General features: G+C 40.5%; 2 protein-coding genes across 2 annotated transcripts in view; both read left to right on the top strand.

The window, feature by feature from the left end:
- The window catches only part of LOC117349928 (protein piccolo-like), a 44,737-nt gene extending 36,195 nt beyond the window's left edge, over positions 1-8,542 (top strand). Inside the window, exon 4 of the mRNA XM_033923665.1 lies at positions 3,493-8,542. Coding sequence (XP_033779556.1) covers positions 3,493-7,789 — 4,297 coding nt within the window. The 3' untranslated portion in view covers positions 7,790-8,542. The remainder of the gene's footprint in view (positions 1-3,492) is intronic.
- Positions 8,543-21,782: 13,240 nt separating this feature from the next.
- Positions 21,783-25,766, top strand: LOC117349774 (serine/arginine repetitive matrix protein 5-like). The gene has a single exon (XM_033923368.1). It carries the CDS (start codon positions 21,783-21,785, stop codon positions 25,764-25,766), a length of 3,984 nt encoding a protein of 1,327 aa, XP_033779259.1.
- Positions 25,767-27,074: the final 1,308 nt, after the last annotated feature.

Here is a 27,074-nt window from a genome sequence, read left to right as displayed (position 1 = left end):
ACATCCACAGGACTCATCTAAAAAACAAGATCCAAAGCAAATATTGTCTTCTTCTCATAAACTGGATTCCTGTAAGAAACAAGTTACATCACAGCCACAGTCTCCTTCACAAAAAGAGGACACATCAAAGAAACAAGATCCATTAAAATCACAATCCCTCTCTAAACAACACGATCCTCTCCAGCAAAAGGACACATCTAAGAAAGAAGACTCATCACTAACATTGTCTTCTTCTGAACAACAGGACAAATCAAAGAAACAAGATCAATCACAGCCACATTCCCCTTCCAAAACTGAAGATCCTTTCCAGCATCAACATCCATCTAAAAAACAAGATCCATATCAACCACAATCTCCTTCCAAAAAGCAAGATCCAACACAAATTCAATTTCCTTCCCATCAACAAGATCCTAAGAAAGAACCATCAAAAGTAATAGAACCATCTATTATGCAAAAATCACCACTTCTAGAGTCTACAGCTCTAAAAGAAGAAGCTTTTAAGAAACAAGATATATCTCAGCCACAATCCCCATCCAAAGATCCTTTACATCCACAGGACTCATCCAAGAAACAAGATCCAAAGCAAATATTGTCTTCTTCTCATGAACTGGATTCCTGTAAGAAACAAGTTACATCACAGCCACAGTCTCCTTCACAAAAAGAGGACACATCAAAGAAACAAGATCCATTAAAATCACAATCTCTTTCTAAACAACATGATCCTCTCCAGCAAAAGGACACATCTAAGAAAGAAGGCTCAACACTAACATTATCTTCTTCTGAAAAACAGGACACATCAAAGAAACAAGATCTATCACAGCCACATTCCCCTTCAAAAACTGAAGATCCATTTAAGCATCAACATCCATCTAAAAAACAAGATCCATATGTACCACAATCTCCTTCGAAAAAGCAAGATCCAACTCAACATCAATTGCCTTCCCATCAACAAGATCCTAAGAAAGAACCATCAAAAGTAATAGAACCATCTATTATGCAAAAATCACCACTTCTAGAGTCTACAGCTCTAAAAGAAGAAGCTTTTAAGAAACAAGATATATCTCAGCCACAATCCCCATCCAAAGATCCTTTACATCCACAGGACTCATCTAAGAAACAAGATCCAAAGCAAATATTGTCTCCTTCTCATAAACTGGATTCCTGTAAGAAACAAATTACATCACAGCCACAGTCTCCTTCACAAAAAGAGGACACATCAAAGAAACAAGATCCATTAAAATCACAATCTCTTTCTAAACAACATGATCCTCTCCAGCAAAAGGACACATCTAAGAAAGAAGGCTCAACACTAACATTATCTTCTTCTGAAAAACAGGAAACATCAAAGAAACAAGATCTATCACAGCCACATTCCCCTTCCAAAATTGAAGATCCATTCCAGCATCAACATCCATCTAAAAAACAAGATCAATATGAACCACAATCTCCTTCTAAAAAGCAAGATCCAACTCAACATCAATTGCCTTCCCATCAACAAGATCCTAAGAAAGAACCATCAAAAGTAATAGAACCATCTATTATGCAAAAATCACCACTTCTAGAGTCTACAGCCCTGAAAGAAGAGGATTTTAAGAAACAAGATACATCTCAGCCACAATCCCCATCCAAAGATCCTTTACATCCACAGGACTCATCTAAGAAACAAGATCCAAAGCAAATATTGTCTTCTTCTCATAAACTGGATTCCTGTAAGAAACAAGTTACATCACAGCCACAGTCTCCTTCACAAAAAGAGGACACATCAAAAAAACAAGATCCATTAAAATCACAATCCCTCTCTAAACAACACGATCCTCTCCAGCAAAAGGACACATCTAAGAAAGAAGACTCATCACTAACATTGTCTTCTTCTGAACAACAGGACAAATTAAAGAAACAAGATCAATCACAGCCACATTCCCCTTCCAAAACTGAAGATCCTTTCCAGCATCAACATCCATCTAAAAAACAAGATCCATATCAACCACAATCTCCTTCCAAAAAGCAAGATCCAACACAAATTCAATTTCCTTCCCATCAACAAGATCCTAAGAAAGAACCATCAAAAGTAATAGAACCATCTATTATGCAAAAATCACCACTTCTGGAGTCTACAGCTCTGAAAGAAGAGGCTTTTAAGAAACAAGATATATCTCAGCCACAATCCCCATCCAAAGATCCTTTACATCCACAGGACTCATCTAAGAAACAAGATCCAAAGCAAATATTGTCTTCTTCTCATGAACTGGATTCCTGTAAGAAACAAGTTACATCACAGCCACAGTCTCCTTCACATAAAGAGGACACATCAAAGAAACAAGATCCATTAAAATCACAATCCCTTTCTAAACAACATGATCCTCTCCAGCAAAAGGACACATCTAAGAAAGAAGGCTCAACGCTAACATTGTCTTCTTCTGAAAAACAGGAAACATCAAAGAAACAAGATCTATCACAGCCACATTCCCCTTCCAAAACTGAAGATCCTTTCCAGCATCAACATCCATCTAAAAAACAAGATCCATATCAACCACAATCTCCTTCAAAAAAGCAAGATCCAACTCAACATCAATTGCCTTCCCATCAACAAGATCCTAAGAAAGAACCATCAAATATAAAAGAACCATCCAGTATGAAAAAATCACCACTTCTAGAGTCTACAGCCCTGAAAGAAGAGGATTTTAAGAAACAAGATACATCTCTGCCACAATCCCCATCCAAAGATCCTTTACATCCACAGGACTCATCTAAGAAACAAGATCCAAAGCAAATATTGTCTCCTTCTCATAAACTGGATTCCTGTAAGAAACAAGTTACATCACAGCCACAGTCTCCTTCACAAAAAGAGGACACATCAAAGAAACAAGAGCCATTAAAATCACAATCTCTTTCTAAACAACATGATCCTCTCCAGCAAAAGGACACATCTAAGAAAGAAGGCTCAATACTAACATTATCTTCTTCTGAAAAACAGGAAACATCAAAGAAACAAGATCTATCACAGCCACATTCCCCTTCCAAAATTGAAGATCCATTCCAGCATCAACATCCATCGAAAAAACAAGATCCATATGAACCACAATCTCCTTCAAAAAAGCAAGATTCAACCCAAATTCAATTTCCTTCCCATCAACAAGATCCTAAGAAAGAACCATCAAAAGTAATAGAACCATCTATTTTGCAAAAATCACCACTTCTAGAGTCTACAGCTCTGAAAGAAGAGGCTTTTAAGAAACAAGATACATCTCAGCCAAAATCCCCATCTAAAGATTCTTTACATCCACAGGACTCATCTAAGAAACAAGATCCAAAGCAAATATTGTCTTCTTCTCATAAACTGGATTCCTGTAAGAAACAAGTTACATCACAGCCACAGTCTCCTTCACAAAAAGAGGACACATCAAAGAAACAAGATCCATTAAAATCACAATCCCTTTCTAAACCACATGATCCGCTCCAGCAAAAGGACACATCTAAGAAAGAAGGCTCAACATTGTCTTCTTCTGAAAAACAGGAAACATCAAAGAAACAAGATCTATCACAGCCACATTCCCCTTCCAAAACTGAAGATCCTTTCCAGCATCAACATCCATCTAAAAAACAAGATCCATATCAACCACAATCTCCTTCCAAAAAGCAAGATCCAACACAAATTCAATTTCCTTCCCATCAACAAGATCCTAAGAAAGAACCATCAAAAGTAATAGAACCATCTATTATGCAAAAATCACCACTTTTAGAGTCTACAGCCCTGAAAGAAGAGGCTTTTAAGAAACAAGATATATCTCAGCCACAATCCCCATCCAAAGATCCTTTACATCCACAGGACTCATCTAAGAAACAAGATCCAAAGCAAATATTGTCTTCTTCTCATAAACTGGATACCTGTAAGAAACAAGTTACATCACAGCCACAGTCTCCTTCACAAAAAGAGGACACATCAAAGAAACAAGATCCATTAAAATCACAATCCCTTTCTAAACCACATGATCCGCTCCAGCAAAAGGACACATCTAAGAAAGAAGGCTCAATACTAACATTGTCTTCTTCTGAAAAACAGGAAACATCAAAGAAACAAGATCTATCACAGCCACATTCCCCTTCCAAAACTGAAGATCCATTCCAGCATCAACATCCATCTAAAAAACAAGATCAATATGAACCACAATCTCCTTCTAAAAAGCAAGATCCAACTCAACATCAATTGCCTTCCCATCAACAAGATCCTAAGAAAGAACCATCAAAAGTAATAGAACCATCTATTATGCAAAAATCACCACCTCTAGAGTCTACAGCTCTGAAAGAAGAGGCTTTTAAGAAACAAGATATATCTCAGCCACAATCCCCATCCAAAGATCCTTTACATCCACAGGACTCATCTAAGAAACAAGATCCAAAGCAAATATTGTCTTCTTCTCATAAACTGGATTCCTGTAAGAAACAAGTTACATCACAGCCACAGTCTCCTTCACAAAAAGAGGACACATCAAAGAAACAAGATCCATTAAAATCACAATCCCTTTCTAAACCACATGATCCGCTCCAGCAAAAGGACACATCTAAGAAAGAAGGCTCAATACTAACATTGTCTTCTTCTGAAAAACAGGAAACATCAAAGAAACAAGATCTATCACAGCCACATTCCCCTTCCAAAACTGAAGATCCTTTCCAGCATCAACATCCTTCTAGAAAACAAGATCCATATGAACCACAATCTCCTTCAAAAAAGCAAGATTCAACCCAAATTCAATTTCCTTCCCATCAACAAGATCCTAAGAAAGAACCATCAAAAGTAATAGAACCATCTATTATGCAAAAATCACCACTTCTAGAGTCTACAGCTCTGAAAGAAGAGGCTTTCAAGAAACAAGATACATCTCAGCCACAATCCCCATCCAAAGATCCTTTACATCCACAGGACTCATCTAAGAAACAAGATCCAAAGCAAATATTGTCTTCTTCTCATAAACTGGATACCTGTAAGAAACAAGTTACATCACAGCCACAGTCTCCTTCACAAAAAGAGGACACATCAAAGAAACAAGATCCATTAAAATCACAATCCCTTTCTAAACCACATGATCCGCTCCAGCAAAAGGACACATCTAAGAAAGAAGGCTCAATACTAACATTGTCTTCTTCTGAAAAACAGGAAACATCAAAGAAACAAGATCTATCACAGCCACATTCCCCTTCCAAAACTGAAGATCCATTCCAGCATCAACATCCATCTAAAAAACAAGATCAATATGAACCACAATCTCCTTCTAAAAAGCAAGATCCAACTCAACATCAATTGCCTTCCCATCAACAAGATCCTAAGAAAGAACCATCAAAAGTAATAGAACCATCTATTATGCAAAAATCACCACTTCTAGAGTCTACAGCTCTGAAAGAAGAGGCTTTTAAGAAACAAGATATATCTCAGCCACAATCCCCATCCAAAGATCCTTTACATCCACAGGACTCATCTAAGAAACAAGATCCAAAGCAAATATTGTCTTCTTCTCATAAACTGGATTCCTGTAAGAAACAAGTTACATCACAGCCACAGTCTCCTTCACAAAAAGAGGACACATCAAAGAAACAAGATCCATTAAAATCACAATCCCTTTCTAAACCACATGATCCGCTCCAGCAAAAGGACACATCTAAGAAAGAAGGCTCAATACTAACATTGTCTTCTTCTGAAAAACAGGAAACATCAAAGAAACAAGATCTATCACAGCCACATTCCCCTTCCAAAACTGAAGATCCTTTCCAGCATCAACATCCTTCTAAAAAACAAGATCCATATGAACCACAATCTCCTTCAAAAAAGCAAGATTCAACCCAAATTCAATTTCCTTCCCATCAACAAGATCCTAAGAAAGAACCATCAAAAGTAATAGAACCATCTATTATGCAAAAATCACCACTTCTAGAGTCTACAGCTCTGAAAGAAGAGGCTTTCAAGAAACAAGATACATCTCAGCCACAATCCCCATCCAAAGATCCTTTACATCCACAGGACTCATCTAAGAAACAAGATCCAAAGCAAATATTGTCTTCTTCTTATAAACTGGATTCCTGTAAGAAACAAGTTACATCACAGCCACAGTCTCCTTCACAAAAAGAGGACACATCAAAGAAACAAGATCCATTAAAATCACAATCCCTATCTAAAGCACATGATCCTCTCCAGCAAAAGGACACATCTAAGAAAGAAGGCTCAACACTAACATTGTCTTCTTCTGAAAAACAGGAAACATCAAAGAAACAAGATCAATCACAGCCACATTCCCCTTCCAAAACTGAAGATCCTTTCCAGCATCAACATCCATCTAAAAAACAAGATCCATATCAACCACAATCTCCTTCCAAAAAGCAAGATCCAACACAAATTCAATTTCCTTCCCATCAACAAGATCCTAAGAAAGAACCATCAAAAGTAATACAACCATCTATTATGCAAAAATCACCACTTCTAGAGTCTACAGCCCTGAAAGAAGAGGCTTTTAAGAAACAAGATATATCTCAGCCACAATCCCCATCCAAAGATCCTTTACATCCACAGGACTCATCTAAGAAACAAGATCCAAAGCAAATATTGTCTTCTTCTCATAAACTGGATTCCTGTAAGAAAGAAGTTACATCACAGCCACGGTCTCCTTCACATAAAGAGGACACATCAAAGAAACAAGATCCATTAAAATCACAATCCCTTTCTAAACAACATGATCCTCTCCAGCAAAAGGACACATCTAAGAAAGAAGGCTCAACACTAACATTGTCTTCTTCTGAAAAACAGGAAACATCAAAGAAACAAGATCTATCACAGCCACATTCCCCTTCCAAAACTGAAGATCCTTTCCAGCATCAACATCCATCTAAAAAACAAGATCCATATCAACCACAATCTCCTTCAAAAAAGCAAGATTCAACCCAAATTCAATTTCCTTCCCATCAACAAGATACTAAGAAAGAGCCATCAAAGGTAGAAGAGTCATCCCTGATACAAAAATCACTGTTTCTAGATTCTACACCCTCAAAACAAGATACCTTCCCATTACAATCTTCTTCTCAGAAACAAGATTCATTGCATTCCCAATCTTCTTCTCTTAAAGATTTGTCTAAGAATCAAGATTTAGGTCAGGCACAATCTCTTTCCCCAAAACAAGATCAATCTATGAAGGATGACCTAGTTTTGAAACCAGATGATCCACTGAAGAAAGATCAAGTAATACATGAGCGATTTTCAGAGCAAGACACGTGCCAAAAACCCCAGGACCCAGGGCAAAAGCATGATTCCCAATCACAATCACAAACTGGAATATGGCGACAGGTCTTTCCATCTACCCACCAAGAAAAGCATAGTTCTGAGCAGGCAGGACAGTCAGTTTTTTATTCATACCTCAAAGAATTTGAGCAGAAACAACAATCACAGTCATGGGGATGGAAACACATCTTTCCATTTTCTCAACAACAAGACCCATCCCAGAAACATGACACAGTCAGGGAACAGCTAGCCTGGTCAAGTGAGCAGCACCCTCAACACTCAGCTGCACAACAAGCAGAATCAATGTTCCCATCACAATATGAATCTCCATCTGCATCTGTAGGGACTCCTCAACATTCATGGAGCCAGGCACAGGGACAAGGGCAGCTGAAGAAACAGGATCCAGCTCAACCTGATCAGAGGCAGGAAACACCTCCATCCCATGCAGCCCCTAAAGAAAATCCATCTCAGCAGCAACAGCAGCCAGAAAAACAGCCAACCAAACACTTTCGATGGCCATGGCAAACATAAAGCGATGAAGTAAATCGCGCTCATAACGATGTGGCGCGAACTGAAAGTCTTCTTAACTTTGTTGTGCATTGCTTAAGTGTTTGTGGTTCATGAAATTCAGCTTCTCTTATGCTTTGGCCCAGTGTTACGAGGAAATAGTGGAAGGGGGTAATAATTCCAATGCCTCCAGGTGATGTAGAGAATACTGTCATGATGTTATAATTGCAAAGCAACAGCAATATCTCTTGAAATGATTGCATGATCACAGCAGTAGTGATCTCTCTGCTTCTTTATTAAATGGTAACAGTCTCAGTTGAGAAACACATCTGAAGGTTTCAGAAGCTTCATGAAGCTATACGATTAAGCATCTCCATTTAAATGTGATGCCACTGTAAAGTACAATACCCGGTAATTGGTTCTGCACTTCAGGACAGATGAGTAGAACATAACTGGCCTGGTCTGAATATTTTAAAATGGACTCCAACAGGGGAGGGCAAAGGAGAATTATTTTCACAGATCTGAACTTTGAGATAAGTGATTCAAATGCACTAGTGTGCTGCCTACAATAGCTGTACGTGTGGAAAGGGTGATGGTAGCTTTCATCGACATTAAACCATCCTCTGTCATCTGAGTCTTTTCATACATATATCATTCAAAATCTGAATTTTTTTTCCCTGTGAATAACTAACTCTAGGGTGGTCTCTTGGGCTCTGTGTAATCTCTGTACTCACATATAATGTAAATAAATGCATCAGCAATCTATTTGTCCTCATATAAAGTCAGTATTTATGGTCTGTATCCCCCCTTATCATCATTTTTTTATTTTTTATTTTTAATGTGGATATTTCAGCAATAGTGTCTGGTCAGTGGCTGCCAATGAATATCCAGATAAAGTGGCAATGTGGCAGCACTGTGTGGATAATGGCCACATTCAGATAGACTATCCCATCGCACTAAGCACATTCTCTTTGCTGAATACTGCTGCTTTCAGATATCCTCTGGCTTTATCCAAGCTCCAACCACCGAATGCCATGGTTAACAAGAAGCTCACAGTTACACCCGACTCCATGTGTCAACGTACAGAAAACTGGCGCTTACCCTGCGCAAGTAGCGCTGAAGCAACTGAGCGTTATTCTGAAAGTGGCAGAACCGTAGGTGGAGCAATAGGGGGGGCCTGGGCAAGGCTACCACTTACTTGCAGCTCACAGCATACAGTTAATTATGAATGCCTTTACCGCAATGCAGATATCTGCAGTAGAGAATGATACGGGGACAAATTTTTCCCCCCTCCCCGCAGGAATTCAATTTCCCCATCCCGGCCCCATTCCAGTAAGCTCTGCCTTAACCACACAAGCCTCAAACACTTATGATTTTAAAGTGTTTGAGGCTTGTGGAGATGAAGACGGAGCTTAGGCATTGGTGGAATGAGGCATTATGACATCACAGTCTGAGCTCTAGAATGTGGCTACTTAGGATTTTAAAGGGTTTGAGGCTTGTGCAGATGAGGACAGAGCTTGTAGGAACAGGGTAGGGACAGGAAAAGAACTCGCTGGGACGGGACAGGAAAATGAGTTCTTGCGGGGACGGGGAAAATGTGTCCCCGTGTCATTCTCTAATCTGCAGTTACACCAAATCTATAGCTGATATAACTGGGGCATGTACATGTAAGTCAAGCCAATACTGGATATACTTATAATAATAATAATAATAATAATACATTTATTTATATACCGCAACACCTCACGGTTCAGTGCGGTTTACAATAAGAGGTAAGAACTGTAAAAACACAGCGAATTTACACCACAAAGCACAGTACATTATATATAAAATATAACAAGAAATTATTAACTTATCTAGATTATACATCTTTATCAAACAGATAAGTTTTTAACAATCTTCTAAAAGCCTGGTAATTCTATTCATAAGAACATAAGAACATAAGCAGTGCCTCCGCCGGGTCAGACCATAGGTCCATCCTGCCCAGCAGTCCGCTCCCGCGGCGGCCCAAACAGGTCACGTCCTGTCTGAATCACCAGAAGGGGCTCTCTTGCCACCTTGGTTTCTCATTTAAGTCCTATCTTCCCATCGAAGTCCTAACCCTCCGGTCTTGCACATGCACGACCTGTTGGGTTTCTATACTTATTACCTGGTTAGCTTTCTATACTTGTGTTACATCCCAGCTCCTCCCTCAGTATCCCACGATCCCTTTATCCCTCAGGAATCCGTCCAATCCCTGTTTGAATCCCTGTACCGTACTCTGCAGGGATTCAAACAGGGATTGGACGGATTCCTGAGGGATAAAGGGATCGTGGGATATTCAATTTCTTATATTCTGCACCTTGTTCCACAAGATTCTGGGTGGGTTAAACTCAAAGAAACCTTGACAAAAAGAGAATAACATATCATAATAGAATACATAAGAACATAAGATTTGCCGCTGCTGGGTCAGACCAGTGGTCCATCGTGCTCATGTGGCGGCCCATTGGTCAAAGACCAGTGCCCTATTTGAGTCTAGCCTTACTTGTGTATGTTCTGTTCCAGTATGAACTTATCCAACCTTGTCTTGAATCCCTGAAGGGTACTTTCCCCTATAACAGCTTCCGGGAGAGCGTTCCAGACCTCCAGCACTCTCTGGGTGAAGAAGAACTTCCTTACGTTTGTACGGAATCTTTTCCCTTCTAACTTTAGCAAGTGCCCTCTTGTTCTCTACGCTCTCTAGACGCTTGCTAAAAAGTACATGCCCGCTTATAGAATTGCTCCCATAGTGCTGAGCTGGTGAGAGGAAATATTCTGCATCACTATTTCCGTAGACCTGCTGAAAGTCCCTCTCACCAGAAAACAGTGAGAAAATTAAGAATGGTATAGAACACGGCTATTCGCTTGATATTTGGATTGAAGAAAAGCGACCATATTAGTCCCATATTAGTCTCACTGTTGCACTGGTTCCAATGGAAGCACGAATAATGTTTACGCAGGCCTGGGGACTAGTTCCTTCCTAGCTCCTACCTCATTTCGCACTATACAGCCCCATACGGACAACCAGAAACTGTAACTTATTTGCATACCCAAGGATCACTGGCTGTAAATATAAGTCCTTTTTGGATAGGTCTTGGATAGGTAACTACATCAATGGAGCTAGACTGACTTACGGCGCCTTTTGGAAAGAAATTAAAACCGTACTGATTGACAGATTTCTCTTGTAAACAGAAACCACACTAAATTTATATTTTCCTTCTGTCTATTTCTTGTGTAATATGTTGTACTTTCACTATTTGCATTTTGTAATTCGCTGATTGTCCAGCTCTCTTCAGTGTGAACTGCCTAGAAGTCATCTGACTATGGCGGTATAGAAGAATAAAGTTATTATTATTATTATTATCTCAGAATACCAGGAATGGCTTCATACTTGTAGCACCTCCTGGGTTCAGCCACTCACTATATGTCCTGTTCCCTTCACTTCCTTTCTGCCTCAGTCCAGGTGTATGACCTGACAGTACAAACATGGCCTTAGATATTCCAAAACTCTCCCTTTCTTCTTTCATGGTATTTCTCAGATCAAACACTGTTCAATTCAGGAATTACAATCTTGCATATTGAACAGGGATCATCAGACCACCACTGCGTAATATGTAATGTAATGTAATGTAATTTATTTCTTATATACCGCTACATCCGTTAGGTTCTAAGTGTATATATATATATATATATATATAACTTCAAGTGGTTTAAATCTTCATCGATCCCGGCGAGATTGTTCTTAGCTTTACTTATTTTTCATTACTTTTTTATATGTTTCTTTTCATTGTTTATAATAGTACTTAGCTTTAATATGTATTTTTCCTCCTGCCGATGCATTTCACAAGCCTTTTGCAGCAGTGAACACCTAGTTTATCTCTTTTGCGTACCTCCCCTCCTTGAAAAAGGCATGTGAAATGTGTCAGCAGGAGGGAAGAATGCATATTAAAGTTAAGTACCACTATAAAGAATGAAAAGAAATATATAAAAAAGTAATGAAAAATAAATAAAGCTAAGAACAATCTCGCCAGGATTGATGAGGATTTAGACCACTTGAAGTTAAATTACGCGGTGGTAGTCTGAGGATCCCTGAGCATTTGTAGCTATTCTTTGTCTCATTCAAATATAGGAAATTTCTCAGATGATACATATGATAGAAATATTAGCAGGAAGAGTCTCTGGTTTAGTAGAACTTTTTTCTGCAGGGATGAGAAACAGCAATCCCTACTAACTGAAGAAAAGTTGAAAGAGGAGATTTCTGTGAATCAAGTTTGACTTCTTTTCAGGTAAGGGACCTTTGCTGTACTTGAGAGAGAGGATCAACTTTAGGGTGCCAGTGGGATCCTGAGCATCTATGTGAAACAGGACGACCCAACCTGCCCCAAGAGCATGCCAATGAAAAACACCAGGCAGCAATGTGTCCCCCCTCCCTGTTGACACATCCCTACTTCTTTCATCATGAGGAATGTACCATGAAGAGCAAGGGTAGCATTTTCCCTACTGCTGGCTCCGATTATGGACTCCTATTGAACGGAGAAACTTTAAGTAGGACTTCAGCAGAACGAGATTTAGGAGTAATCATCAGTGCAGACATGAAAACTGCCAATCAACTGGAGAAGGCTTCATCTAAGGCTGTATCAATAGAAGTTTCGTCAGCCGAAAGCCTGAAGTCATAATGCCGTTGTACAGGGCCATGGTGAGACCTCATCTGGAGTACTGTGCGCAATTCTGGAGGCCACATTACAGTAAAGATGTGCGTAGAATTGAATCGGTTCAGCGGACGGCCACCAGGATGATCTCGGGGCTCAAGGGTCTCTCGTACGAAGAGAGACTGAATAAATTGCAGCTCTACACTCTTGAGGAACGTAGGGAGAGGAGAGACATGATCGAAACATTTAAGTACCTCACGGGACGTGTCGAAGTGGAAGATGATATTTTCTTTCTCAAGGGACCCTCGGCCACAAGAGGGCACCCGCTCAAACTCAGGGGTGCAAAATTTCATGGCGACACCAGAAAGTATTTCTTCACAGAGAGAGTGGTTGATCATTGGAACAAGCTTCCAGTGCAGGTGATCATTAGGGCATAGCAGGGGGTGGGTAAGCAGAGTGGGCAGACTTGATGGGCTGTAGCTCTTTTCTGCCGTCATCTTCTATGTTTCTATGTTTCTATTATAGCTCTGGGTCTTTAGATTTGCCAATACATGACTCAGGTTCCTGCTGAAGAGCTGTATAATTCCCTTACAGACACTAATCATTATCTCTACTCAGAGGAAGTAGGAATGAGTCATGTGCTCCACCCCAACCGAAGAAGCCTGGCTATTCACTTTATCACCTTAGCAAACTACTCTGAAAATCTCATTCAATTGGTTTACTAGGAACTGGTTATTGGACAAATAAGGATAGTGGTGTTACCAGTGGTGTACAATTCTGGAGACCGCATCTTACCGAGTAGAGCTTTGGATTCTTGCCCAGAAATAGCTAAGAAAAAAATTATAAAATTTAAATTGAATCAGGTTGGGCAGACTGGATGGACCATTCGGGTCTTTATCTGCTGTCATCTACTATGTTACTATGTTCAAAGATATACCTGTATAAACAGGATGGATTTGATTCCAATGGTAGCTATTAAAATGGTCAGTGATCTTCATCATAAAGCGTATGGGGAAAGATTAACAGATCTCAATGGGGTTGATATTCAATCCGAGTGGTTAATTTAAATTTAATTTAAAGAAGGTATTTATTTAATTCATTTTCAATCCTGTTCTCCCCAAAGAGCTCAGGACGGGTTACAGGTTTACATACATAATGTACAGTTAACAAATTACAATTTGCCATAGTTACAGTACAAGTTTTTTTGATACAAGTTTTTTTTATCCTAATTTGACATATTCTAGGGATCTAATATCAATATATTTGGAGGGCCATAATCAAAAGAAATGTCTAAGTCTGATTTAGACATAGGGTGCTAGTCGCCCAAAGTCGGCAGCGGAAGAATCTCCATTCTTGAAAAGTACATCCAAAATATTTTTTTTAGGAAATTGTCTACTTCTACATCCAGCCGTCTGATTGCCAAGACCGCTAGTACATCAAGTTTATTATTATTTGATATTCCGCTAATCAAGTTACATCTAAGCGGCTGTTTATACCACATTCTCATCCAAAAAACTGTCCAAATCCCAAACACCTAGAACAAGATCTTTGGGATGTGGGAGAGGCCAGCAAAGTGATGGACTGGCCATCCAGACACAGCAATGGGGCACCTTACAGGTCACTGCTATGAACTTAACAAAAAGGGTGCCACATAAACATCTCTCTCCCCCAAAACCCGCTATACCTGCCAGTCTACAACCCCAATAGCCCTTATGGCTGCGGGTAGCACCTATATATCAGTACAGTAGAATTTTGGGGGCCTCACATTTTCCACCATAAATGTAGTGGTTAGAGTGGCTTATGGGCCTGGGTCCTCCTTGCTATAGTTCACTAACTCACCCCCAGACTACTTAAGCCACCTCTGTGCAGCTCTACCAGGCTTTCCTATACCAGGTGCTGATGTTCTGGATGCAGGTATGTAATTTCAATTTTTATGGCGGTGTGAGGGGGGTCAGTCATCACTGGGGGAGTGTGTGTAGGTCTATACTTTGTCCCTGCAGTGGTTATCTGGTCACTTTGGATACCTTCTGGGCACTTATACCTGGTTTTAAATCGCCTAAGTCATAATGTATAAGTTCTGCCCAGGCAGCCTCGTAAAACTTTCGATTATCCCTGCAATACGACTAAGTCTAGGTCGGCCCACATCCCGCCCTAACCACTCCTTCAAAAATGCCCCTTTCAGCTCTGGGCGCACAGCAGAATTCAGAGGCCTAAAAAAATCCCTGGATAAGTCTAAAAACCCATTTCGATTATCAGCACTTGGATGACCTGTTTTTGACTTGGGCGGGTTTTTAGACGTATTTCTGTTTCAATTTTGAGCCCCATAATATGCAGTTTACAGGATACATTTGACATAGTTACATAGAAAGATTTATCAGTATAAGCTTTTATCCTAATGTGACACATATCGATATACATTAATATTTCTTTGCAATCTATAGGCCTTAGGCAGGGGAGTTACAATTCTATGTTGACACTAATACATCACATTTCTTAAAACATATAAATACAAAGTCAGTGATTCACATCAATCTTCTGGAACAATTTAATATCATTGAAACACCAGGGAAAATAAATATGTTTTTAAAGATTTTCTAAAATCATTCAAGGACTCAGTCAATCTTAAGTTCTTTGAAGTGTGTTCCATAACTGAGATCCTAGTACCATAAAATTGAATCTCTATACATCTCAAGTCTTATTTGCTTGGAATCTGGAATGTCAAGTAATGTCTGATTACCTGAACACAAAGGCCTTCCTTCCACAAGAACTTTAAAATATCCTCTTTGAGGCTAACTGCCAATTTTAAGAGGCACTTTAACTAGTTAGTACCGCTGAAAAGAACCAGTTAGTGTCGAACTGAAAAACCAGGTATTTTGGGGGTGTTGTGGGGGCAGAGTCATCACTTGACCATTTAATGCTGATATAGGATTGCATAAAATCCTTTCTTTATGCAGTAACTCACAGCCGGTGAAGTGATGAATATCACTCTTTACCAGCTGTTAGTCAGCTCCAGACAACTGGAAACTCAATGCTGGTGCCCAGACATAGCCTGGCATTGAACATAAGAACATAAGAAATGCCTTCACCGGATCAGACCCAAGGTCCATCCTGTCCGGCGACCCGCACATGCGGAGGCCAAGCCAGGTGTTCCCAAATGGACATCTTGATCACCCGTATCCCTCAACGTGATTTGCAAGAAGGTGTGCATTCAACTTGCCCTTGAATCCCAGAATGGTGGTCTCTGTCACCACCTCCTCCGGGAGAGCATTCCAAACATCCACCACTCGCTGTGTGAAACAGAACTTCCTGACATTAGTCCTGAGTCTGCTGCCCTTTAGTTTTAGTCCATGACCTCTTGTTCTAGTCACTTTTGACAATGTGAATAATGAAGTTTCTTGCTCTATTTTGTCGAAACCTTTTAGTATTTTTATGTTTAATGCTGGAAGCAGAGGGCAAAACGCTGATCGCCATTAGCTAAATATTGGGTCCAATACATGTACAGTACTTTGAAAGAAAGGCGGGAGAAGGTGGTAGATGCATGGAACAGACCCCCTCCCTCCCCCCCCGGTAGAGGTGGTGGAGACAGAGACTGTGATTGAATTCAAAAAAAGCCTAGGATAGGCACGTAGGATCTCTTAGGGAGAGGAAGTGATAATGGTTACTGCGGATGGCCAGACTGGATGGGCCAATATTGTTTCTTTTTATATTTTAATATAATAAGTTCAATATAAAACAATTCAAGGCTTGTGTGGATGAAATCAGGTGGTTTGTGGGGATGAGGACCGAGCTTACGGGATTAGTCCAATAAAATGGTATTTTCTTATTTCTCATTATTTGTTTTATTTTTATTTGTTAATTTGTAAAGTGGTGATTGTTATGTATCAGTTTTGTCAAATTTACATCTACTGTCTTTATATTTTGCACAGTATTAGAGGATATGTATTACTGTTTTTGTGGTGTTGTGGTGTTGCATTGTATGCAGAGTCTGGTTTCTTGGCAGTTCAGTTTAACTTTTGTCTACATATTTCTATTTTTAGTTTGTGATTATTCCATATTGGGCGAGGGTGTATCTGTCTGTGTGTATGAAAGGGACATGGCTTTCTGATAGCATCGACTGTACAGTATCAATTGACTGTGCAGGACCTGGTTTGTTTAGTTTTACAATGTATTTGTTGGTGTTCTAGTGCTCACTGCAGTGTTTAAGATGCTGCCTTTTCCTAGGTACACTCTTGTGAGTTATGTAGATTGTTATTAAAAATCATATTTTTCATATAGATGGGGGGAGGGTGTCAAAAAATGATGGACCCCAGGTGTCAAATATGCTAGGTACGCCACTGGTCCTCCTTTCCATAAGTCCTTAACCCACCCCCAAAATGACTTAAGCTGCCTCTGGGCTGGATGACTAGGCTTTCCTATGCCAGGCGGCCAGGTGATGATGGTCTGGAGGCTGAATTTTAAAGTTAGGATTAAAATTTTTAGGGGGGGGTCACTGGTGTAGTGTGTGGGGGTCTGTTTTATGTGTTTGCAGTGCTTATCTGGTGATTTTAGGTGTTTTTTTTGTGACTTAGGACATGTTTTACATGGTCTAAGTCACAACGTCCAAGTTCCGTCTAGGCTCTGTTCTAAAACTTTCATGCTGTACGACTAAATCTAAGCCAGCCCACCTCCCGCCCAGCTCCCACCCTTGACACGCCTCCTGAAATGCCCCGTTTAGGTTTGGTCATTCAGCGGCACTATGAAGTCCTAGGTCATTTAGAAATACGTCCAAAACCCATTTTTATTATCAGCACTTTTTGAGAAATGTTCGTCCAAATGCTGACTTAGGCCGGTTTTGGACGTTTTTCTCTTTCGATTATGAGCCCCTTAGTCTATAGGAAGAGATGCAAATGTTAAGAGCCTTAGCCAATAGGGAGAAGAAGAGATAATGGTACTGTGGATGGGCAGACAAGATGGGCCATTTGGCCTTTATCTACCATCATGTTTCTATAAATTCAAGATCATAATCGGAGCTGTGCACATGGGATGGAGAGGGACCAAATTGTTCCCTGTCCATTTTGTCCTCTTCTTGGCTATGGGGCTGTGGGCAGAGCAGGGGCACCAGGGCTTGCATTACAATGAGCACAAATCCGGCTCAGTACAGTCTTATATAAATGAGAGAACATAAGAATAGCCACACTAGCTCAGACCAATGATAAAATATGATATGATACATACTGCCATTACCACAAGGTTTACAATAATTAAAAAAAAAAAAAAGCGCCAAGACATTCCCTTGGAAATTACAATAACAGTTTACATATAAAATATCACACTCATTAAAGTGTTTTTCTAAATGAATGTTTCCTAAAACCAAAGTAAGAATCGGAACTATTCAGACTTAAATCCAAGGCCTGCCACATTTTAGGAGCTCTAATTGACATTCATACTTAAAGCCTCCAATTCTCTAATCAGCTAGTTTAGCAAGGTTTAAAAAGGGTTTGGATAATTTCCTAAAAGAGAAGTCCATAGACCATTGGAGAAATCCACTGTTTATTCCTGGGATAAGCAGCATAAAATCTATTTTACTTCTTGGGATCTAGCTAGGTGCTTGGACCTGGGTTGGTCACTGTTGGAAGCAGGACACTGGGCCTTTCGGTCCGTCCCAGTATGGCAATTCTTTATGTATTCAATATTCTATACCATTCTCTCAGGGGAGCTGAGAACGGTTTACATGAATTTGCTCAGGTACTCAAGCATTTTTCCAAAAGGACAATTACATAACCTTTTATTTTTGGGGGATTAAAAATAAATTCAAAATGTGAATACATGTAGCCTGGACAATCACCATTTAATATTTTAAACAATATACAAAACCAAACAGAATTCTCGCTTCAATAGGCAGCCAACGTAAATCAATATAATATCATGCTATCCTATCACATTCGTGTAGGGAGAAGATCAGTTGTACAGCAGTATTTGGTTTGTCTGTAACTTTTGTAGAGATTGGTTAGAAAGACCGATGTAGCACAGATTGCAATAATCTTAACCATTGCACCAATAATCTGAATTGATCTAATTCGAGAGAAAACCAAAAAAACTCTGTGGAGTGACGATGTTCCCAAATGGACTTTATTTGAAAGTATCAAAGTTCCAAAAGTACACTAAAATCATCCACATAAAATAATTCCATCCACATAAAAATAAATCATCCACATAAGAGCCTTAAAGGACCTAGTCCGCTAGGGATACAGGACCCAACACGGTCCACGTTTCGACAAAAAGTCTTCTTCAGGGGTCCCTGGGGGTCCTATAAAGGTGAGTACGTGGGAAACAATTGTGTGGTGAACCGGAAGTGAGACACTGCTTGCATTTGCATTTGATCTAATTCGAAACATTTCTGCTCAAATTCCCCCCTAAAAAGGAAAGAACTTTTAAATAATGTATTTAGTTGTGGTTCCAGTGACAAAGTTTGATCAATGTACAGACCCAGGCTTTAAAAAACTGGCAACAACATGTAATTAGTTTGTCCAATTAACAGTGTGTCTGGCTTGCTACCTAGTAAAGGAAATTTGGTCTTATCTGTATTGGGTTTTAATTTATATTCAATCAGCCATACTTCTATCGTTTTTAGAGAAACCTGAATAAGACTGGTTTTTTTTGTGCTAAAGATGAAATAATCAGTATCATGACAGTGAGATTTGTCAGCATAACTATAAATATGGAATCCCGCTTCTGACAGTGGCCAATCCTGGTCGCAGTACCTGGCAGAAACCCAGATAGTCGCGCCATTCAATTCTATCGATCCAGGACAAGCAGTGGCTTTTCCCACATCTGTCTCAATAGCACACTAGGGACTTTTTCTCCAGGAATTTGTCCAACCCTCTTTTAAACTCAGCTATGCTAATTTTTGTTCAGTGAAAAAAAATATTTCCTCCTATTGGTTTTAAAAGTATTTCCATGTAACTTCACCGAGTGTCCCCCTACTCTTTGTTCTTTTTGAAAGAGTGAAAAATCAATTAATTTTGACCTATTTTACACCACTCAGGATTTTGTAGACCTCCATCGCATTTCCCCTCAACTGTCTCATTTCCAGGTTACAGAGCCCTAACCTCTCCAGCCTTTCCTTATATGAGAAGAGGGGAAGGGGTAAAACGTGGACCTCACGGACCTTACGGACCTCGCGGATCTAAAACCGCACGTCCTTAAAAATCTGAGGTCCCTGCCACTTTTAGTCTTTGGCTCTGACAGAGCTCTATGACAATTTAACTCTGACGAATCCTAATGCTTTTCCCTCCCTATGCTAGGATCTGTCAGAGTTAAATTGCCATAGAGCTCTGTCAGAGCCAAAGGCTAAGGGCCTGATTCTCCAAAGTGCGTCCCGATTTTAGGCAGCTGTAGGCATCCTACAGCTGTCTAATCAGCCTTTCGGGATGCACGTTATTTAAAATAATGCTCCCCAGGAAGGCCGCCTATATTTAAGGCGCCTCCGGGAGCCTAGGGAGACCTGCAAGACGCCTAAGCTCGCCTAAGGGCCTTAGGCGAACCTAGGCGGCCCTACGCGTCTCCCTAGTAAAGGAAGAGACGCTTAAAATGTAGGCCAGCAAAATACTGGTCTACATTGTAAGTAGACGCGGCCGCTATACTTATGGCAGCAAGGGATCTCCCTGCTGCAATAAGTATAGCGGCCGCGGTCGCAGCCGCCTGTCCCATCGCCGAGGCAATCGCCGGCCATCGCCCATCGTCCCATCGCCGCCTGTCCCATGGCCCAGGCAAGGCGCCAGGCTAGGCACCTGGGCCAATCAGGCCTTAGGATTAGTGGGGAAGGGCGGACCCGCTATGCCTAAGGCCTGATTGGTCCAGGCTTCTAGAGCCTGGGCCAATCAGGCCTTAGATTTAGCGGGGATGGGCCAGGAAGGGGCGGGCCCGTCTCATTTTCACGAGGCGGGCCCGTCGGCTGGACGGCAGCAAGACCCGTCCAGCCGACCAACATGTAAAGGTTAGTTGGGGGAGGGAGGTTAGTTTTTGGGGGGGTCGTCGGGCTTTCCGGCAGGAGGATTGGGCATCCTCCTGCTCGCGATTACCAGTTTGGAGGAGAGGGGGGTTCCAGGGGGTTTCCGGCAGGAGAATTGGGCTCCTGTCAGCGATTACCAGTTTGGGGGGGAGGGGGGTTCCAGGGGGGTTCCGGCAGGAGGATTGGGCATCCTCCTGTCGGCGATGGGACAGGCGGCCGCAACCGCGGCCGCTATACATATTGCACCAGGGAGATCCCTTGATGCCATAAGTATAGCGGCCACATCTAATTTAACACGATTCTCTAATCGGCGTCTGTACCATGGACGCCGGTTACAGAAACGGGGTTTAGTGTAGGACCGATTCTGTATAGGACACTTCGCCTGGGCGTCCTATACAGAATCAGGGCATAAAAGTGGCAGGGACCTCGGATTTTTAAGGACGTGCGGTTTTAGATTCACGAGGTCCGTAAGGTCCGTGAGGTCCGCGTTTTACCCCTACCCTGAGAAGAGTTCCATCCCCTTTATCATTTTGGTCACCCTTCTTCAAACCTTTTCTAATTCCACCATAATATTTTTTTGGGAGGGGGGGAGACAGAGCACTCATAACTACATTCAATATTCAAGGGGGCAGATGCTCAAAACTTAGGGCTCCTTTTACGAAGCCGCGTTACCAGTTTAACGCGCGTAATAGCGCGTGCTAATTTTCCGGCCGCTCTAGCCGCTACCGCCTCCTCTTGAACAGGATGTAGTTTTTTGGCTAGCACGGGGGTTAGCGCGTGCGATAAAGCCACTAACGTGGCTTCGTAAAAGGAGCCCTTACTGTCCAAAACTGGTTTTAGGCAGTCTAGCTTGCATGTTAGTTCAGCCTCCGATGCACTAAAAGGTTCTGGTGGCTTTTAACATTCATGGTATCAGCTACCGAGAAGCCTATGCAAATGCATTACAAGGAGCTCATTAGTATTAAAATGAGCTCTCTGTGTAATACACTGCAAGGAAAGTTACATCATAGCCACAGTCTCCTTCACATAAAGAGGACACATCAAAGAAACAAGATCCATTAAAATCACAATCCCATTCTAAACAACATGATCCTCTTCAGCAAAAGCACACATCTAAGAAAGAAGACTCAACACTAACATTGTCTTCTTCTGAAAAACAGGATACATCAAAGAAAGATCTATCACAGCCACATTCCCCTTCCAAAACTGAAGATCCTTTCCAGCATCAACATCCATCTAAAAAACAAGATCCATATCAACCACAATCTCCTTCTAAAAAGCAAGATCCAACAAAATTCAATTTCCTTCCCATCAAAGTGATCCTACGAAAGAACCGTCAAAGGTAAAAGAACCATCCATTATGCAAAAATCACCACTTCTAGAGTCTACAGGCCTGAAAGAAGAGGATTTTAAGAAACAAGATACATCTCAACCACAATCCCCATCCAAAGATCCTTTACATCTACAGGACTCATCTAAGAAACAAGATCCAAAGCAAATATTGTCTTCTTCTCATAAACTGGATTCCTGTAAGAAACAAGTTACATCACAGCCACAGTCTCCTTCACAAAAAGAGGACACATCAAAGAAACAAGATCCATTAAAATCACAATCCCTTTCTAAACAACATGATCCTCTCCAGCAAAAGGCCACATCTAAGAAAAAAGACTCAACACTAACATTGTCTTCTTCTGAAAAACAGGATACATCAAAGAAACAAGATCTATCACAGCGACATTCCCTTTCCAAAACTGAAGATCTTTTCCAGCATCAACATCCATCTAAAAAACAAGATCCATATCAACCACAATCTCCTTCTAAAAAACAAGATCCAACCCAAATTCAATTTCCTTCCCATCAACATGATCCTAAGAAAGAACCATCAAAGGTAATAGAACCATCTATTATGCAAAAATCACCACTTCTAGAGTCTACAGCCCTGAAAGAAGAGGCTTTTAAGAAACAAGATACATCTCAGCCACAATCCCCATCCAAAGATCCTTTACATCCGCAGGACTCATCTAAGAAACAAGATCCAAAACATACATTGTCCACTCAAGAACTGGATATTTCCAAGATACAAGATATATCACAGCCACAGTCTCCTTCACAAAAAGAGGACACATCAAAGACACAAGATCCATTAAAATCACAATCCCTTCCTGAACAACATGATCCTCTCCAGCAAAAGGACTCTTCTAAGAAAGAAGACTCAATACTAACATTGTCTTCTTTTGAAAAACAGGAAACATCAGAGAAACAAGATCTATCACAGCCACATTCCCCTTCCGAAACTGAAGATCCCCTCCAGCATCAACATCCATCTAAAAAACAAGATCCATATCAATCACAATCTCCTTCCAAAATGCAAGATCCAACACAAATTCAATTTCCTTCTCATCAACAAGATCCTAAGAAAGAACCATCAAAAATAATAGAACCATCTATTATGCAAAAATCACCACTTCTAGAGTCTACAGCCCTGAAAGAAGAGGCTTTTAAGAAACAAGATACATCTCAGCCACAATCCCCATCCAAAGATCCTTTACATCCGCAGGACTCATCTAAGAAACAAGATCCAAAACATACATTGTCCACTCAAGAACTGGATATTTCCAAGATACAAGATATATCACAGCCACAGTCTCCTTCACAAAAAGAGGACACATCAAAGAAACAAGATCCATTAAAATCACAATCCCTTCCTGAACAACATGATCCTCTCCAGCAAAAGGACTCTTCTAAGAAAGAAGACTCAATACTAACATTGTCTTCTTTTGAAAAACAGGAAACATCAGAGAAACAAGATCTATCACAGCCACATTCCCCTTCCGAAACTGAAGATCCCCTCCAGCATCAACATCCATCTAAAAAACAAGATCCATATCAACCACAATCTCCTTCTAAAAAGCAAGATCCAACCCAAATTCAATTTCCTTCCCATCAACATGATCCTAAGAAAGAACTATCAAAGGTAAAAAAACCATCCATTATGCAAAAATCATCACTTCTAGAGTCTACAGCCCCGAAAGAAGAGGCTTTTAAGAAACAAGATACATCTCAGCCACAATCCCCATCCAAATATCCTTTAGATCCACAGGACTCATCTAAGAAACAAGATCCAAAACATACATTGTCCACTCAAGAACAGGATATTTCCAAGATACAAGATATATCACAGCCACAGTCTCCTTCACAAAAAGAGGACACATCAAAGAAACAAGATCCATTAAAATCACAATCCCTTCCTGAACAACATGATCCTCTCCAGCAAAAGGACTCTTCTAAGAAAGAAGACTCAATACTAACATTGTCTTCTTTTGAAAAACAGGAAACATCAGAGAAACAAGATCTATCACAGCCACATTCCCCTTCCGAAACTGAAGATCCCCTCCAGCATCAACATCCATCTAAAAAACAAGATCCATATCAACCACAATCTCCTTCTAAAAAGCAAGATCCAACCCAAATTCAATTTCCTTCCCATCAACATGATCCTAAGAAAGAACTATCAAAGGTAAAAAAAACATCCATTATGCAAAAATCATCACTTCTAGAGTCTACAGCCCCGAAAGAAGAAGCTTTTAAGAAACAAGATATATCTCAGCCACAATCCCCATACAAAGATCCTTTACATCCACAGGACTCATCTAAGAAACAAGATCCAAAGCAAATATTGTCTTCTTCTCATAAACTGGATTCCTGTAAGAAACAATTTACATCACAGCCACAGTCTCCTTCACAAAAAGAGGACACATCAAAGAAACAAGATCCATTAAAATCACAATCCCTTTCTAAACAACATGATCCTCTCCAGCAAAAGGCCACATCTAAGAAAAAAGACTCAACACTAACATTGTCTTCTTCTGAAAAACAGGATACATCAAAGAAACAAGATCTATCACAGCCACATTCCCCTTCCAAAACTGAAGATCTTTTCCAGCATCAACATCCATCTAAAAAACAAGATCCATATCAACCACAATCTCCTTCTAAAAAGCAAGATCCAACCCAAATTCAATTTCCTTCCCATCAACATGATCCTAAGAAAGAACCATCAAAGGTAATAGAACCATCTATTATGCAAAAATCACCACTTCTAGAGTCTACAGCCCTGAAAGAAGAGGCTTTTAAGAAACAAGATACATCTCAGCCACAATCCCCATCCAAAGATCCTTTACATCCGCAGGACTCATCTAAGAAACAAGATCCAAAACATACATTGTCCACTCAAGAACAGGATATTTCCAAGATACAAGATATATCACAGCCACAGTCTCCTTCACAAAAAGAGGACACATCAAAGACACAAGATCCATTAAAATCACAATCCCTTCCTGAACAACATGATCCTCTCCAGCAAAAGGACTCTTCTAAGAAAGAAGACTCAATACTAACATTGTCTTCTTCTGAAATACAGGATACATCAAAGAAAGAAGATCTATCACAGCCACATTCCCCTTCCGAAACTGAAGATCCTTTCCAGCATCAACATCCATCTAAAAAACAAGATCCTTATCAACCACAATCTCCTTCCACAAAACAAGATCCAACTCAACATCAATTTCCTTCCCATCAACAAGATGCTAAGAAAGAGCCATCAAAGGTAGAAGAGTCATCCCTGATAGAAAAATCACTGTTTCTAGATTCTACACCCCCAAAACAAGATACATCCCCATTACAATCTTCTTCTCAGACACAAGATCCATTGCATTCCCAATCTTCTTCCCTTAAAGATTTGTCTAAGAATCAAGATTTAGGTCAGGCACAATCTCTTTCCCCAAAACAAGATCAATCTATGAAGGATGACCTAGTTTTGAAACCAGATGATCCACTGAAGAAAGATCAAGTGATACATGAGCGATTTTCAGAGCAAGACACGTGCCAAAAACCCCAGGACCCAGGGCAAAAGCATGATTCCCAATCACAATCACAAACTGGAATATGGCGACAGATCTTTCCGCGGAAACAACAATCACAGTCATGGGGATGGAAACACCTATTTCCATTTTCTCAACAACAAGATCCATCCCAGAAACATGACACAGTCAGGGAACAGCTAGCCTGGTCAAGTGAGCAGCACCCTCAACACTCAGCTGCACAACAAGCAGAATCGATGTTCCCATCACAATATGAATCTTCATCTGTATCTGTAGAGACTCCCCAACATTCATGGAGCCAGGCACAGGGACAAGGGCAGCTGAAGAAACAGGATCCAGCTCAACCTGATCAGAGGCAGGAAACACCTCCATCCCATGCAGCCCCTAAAGAAAATCCATCTCAGCAGCAACAGCAGCCAGAAAAACAGCCAACCAAACACTTTCGATGGCCATGGCAAACATAAAGCGATGACGTAAATCGCGCTCATAACGATGTGGCGCGAACTGAAAGTCTTTTTAACTTTGTTGTGCATTGCTTAAATGTTTGTGGTTCATGAAATTCAGCTTCTCTTATGCTTTGGCCCAGTGTTACGAGGAAATAGTGGAAGGGGGTAATAATTCCAATGCCTCCAGGTGATGTAGAGAATACTGTCATGATGTTATAATTGCAAAGCAACAGCAATATCTCTTGAAATGATTGCATGATCACAGCAGTAGTGATCTCTCTGCTTCTTTATTAAATGGTAACAGTCTCAGTTGAGAAACACATCTGAAGGTTTCAGAAGCTTCATGAAGCTATACGATTAAGCATCTCCATTTAAATGTGATGCCACTGTAAAGTACAATACCCGGTAATTAGTTCTGCACTTCAGGACAGATGAGTTGAACATAACTGGCCTGGTCTGAATATTTTAAAATGGACTCCAACAGGGGAGGGCAAAGGAGAATTATTTTCACAGATCTGAACTTTGAGATAAGTGATTCAAATGCACTAGTGTGCTGCCTACAATAGCTGTACGTGTGGAAAGGGTGATGGTAGCTTTCATCGACATTAAACCATCCTCTGTCATCTGAGTCATATAGCATTCAAAATCTGAATTTTTTTTCCCTGTGAATAACTAACTCTAGGGTGGTCTCTTGGGCTCTGTGTAATCTCTGTACTCACATATAATGTAAATAAATGCATCAGCAATCTATTTGTCCTCATATAAAGTCAGTATTTATGGTCTGTATCCCCCCTTCCCAAAAATACTGTAAAATACCACTTATATAGAACAATACACATCAGTATTGTTAATCCCTAACACTGTAGGGCTTACTAAGCGGCCTCAGAGATGGAGCCTACGCACAGCCATACAATCACAAGCTGAGATGATCCGCGTAGATGTAATACTCCTGCTCCAATCATTGGCCAATAAATACTTATTTTAACTTTTTTTTGTGCTATTTTTTAAAGCTAATATAAACCCTTCACCAATCACTACTGAAGATATAGTGCGTTTTCAAAAAATCTTCAGCAAATACTGTGCATATTGTCCAAATTTGAAAAACTAGACCACACAACTTATCTTTTTGTTGAATAGTCTTCGCTGTGGGAGTCTTTTTTTAAAACCTCAGTTAGTTCATGTCCGTTTGCCGACGCGGCCAGCGTTTCGCGGGAAATACATACATCCGCTGCGTCAGGGCCACCGGGACATTAACAATCACACGCACACTGTGGGGAGAAAATAGCCTGGAATCCAGACTATTCAACAAAAAGATAAGTTGTGTGG

The sequence above is a fragment of the Geotrypetes seraphini genome, chromosome 16 (genome assembly GCF_902459505.1).
Source record: "Geotrypetes seraphini chromosome 16, aGeoSer1.1, whole genome shotgun sequence".
Lineage (NCBI taxonomy): Eukaryota > Metazoa > Chordata > Amphibia > Gymnophiona > Dermophiidae > Geotrypetes > Geotrypetes seraphini.
Note: the sequence above shows the minus strand (reverse complement) of the source record. Positions and strands in the feature narration are given on the sequence as shown.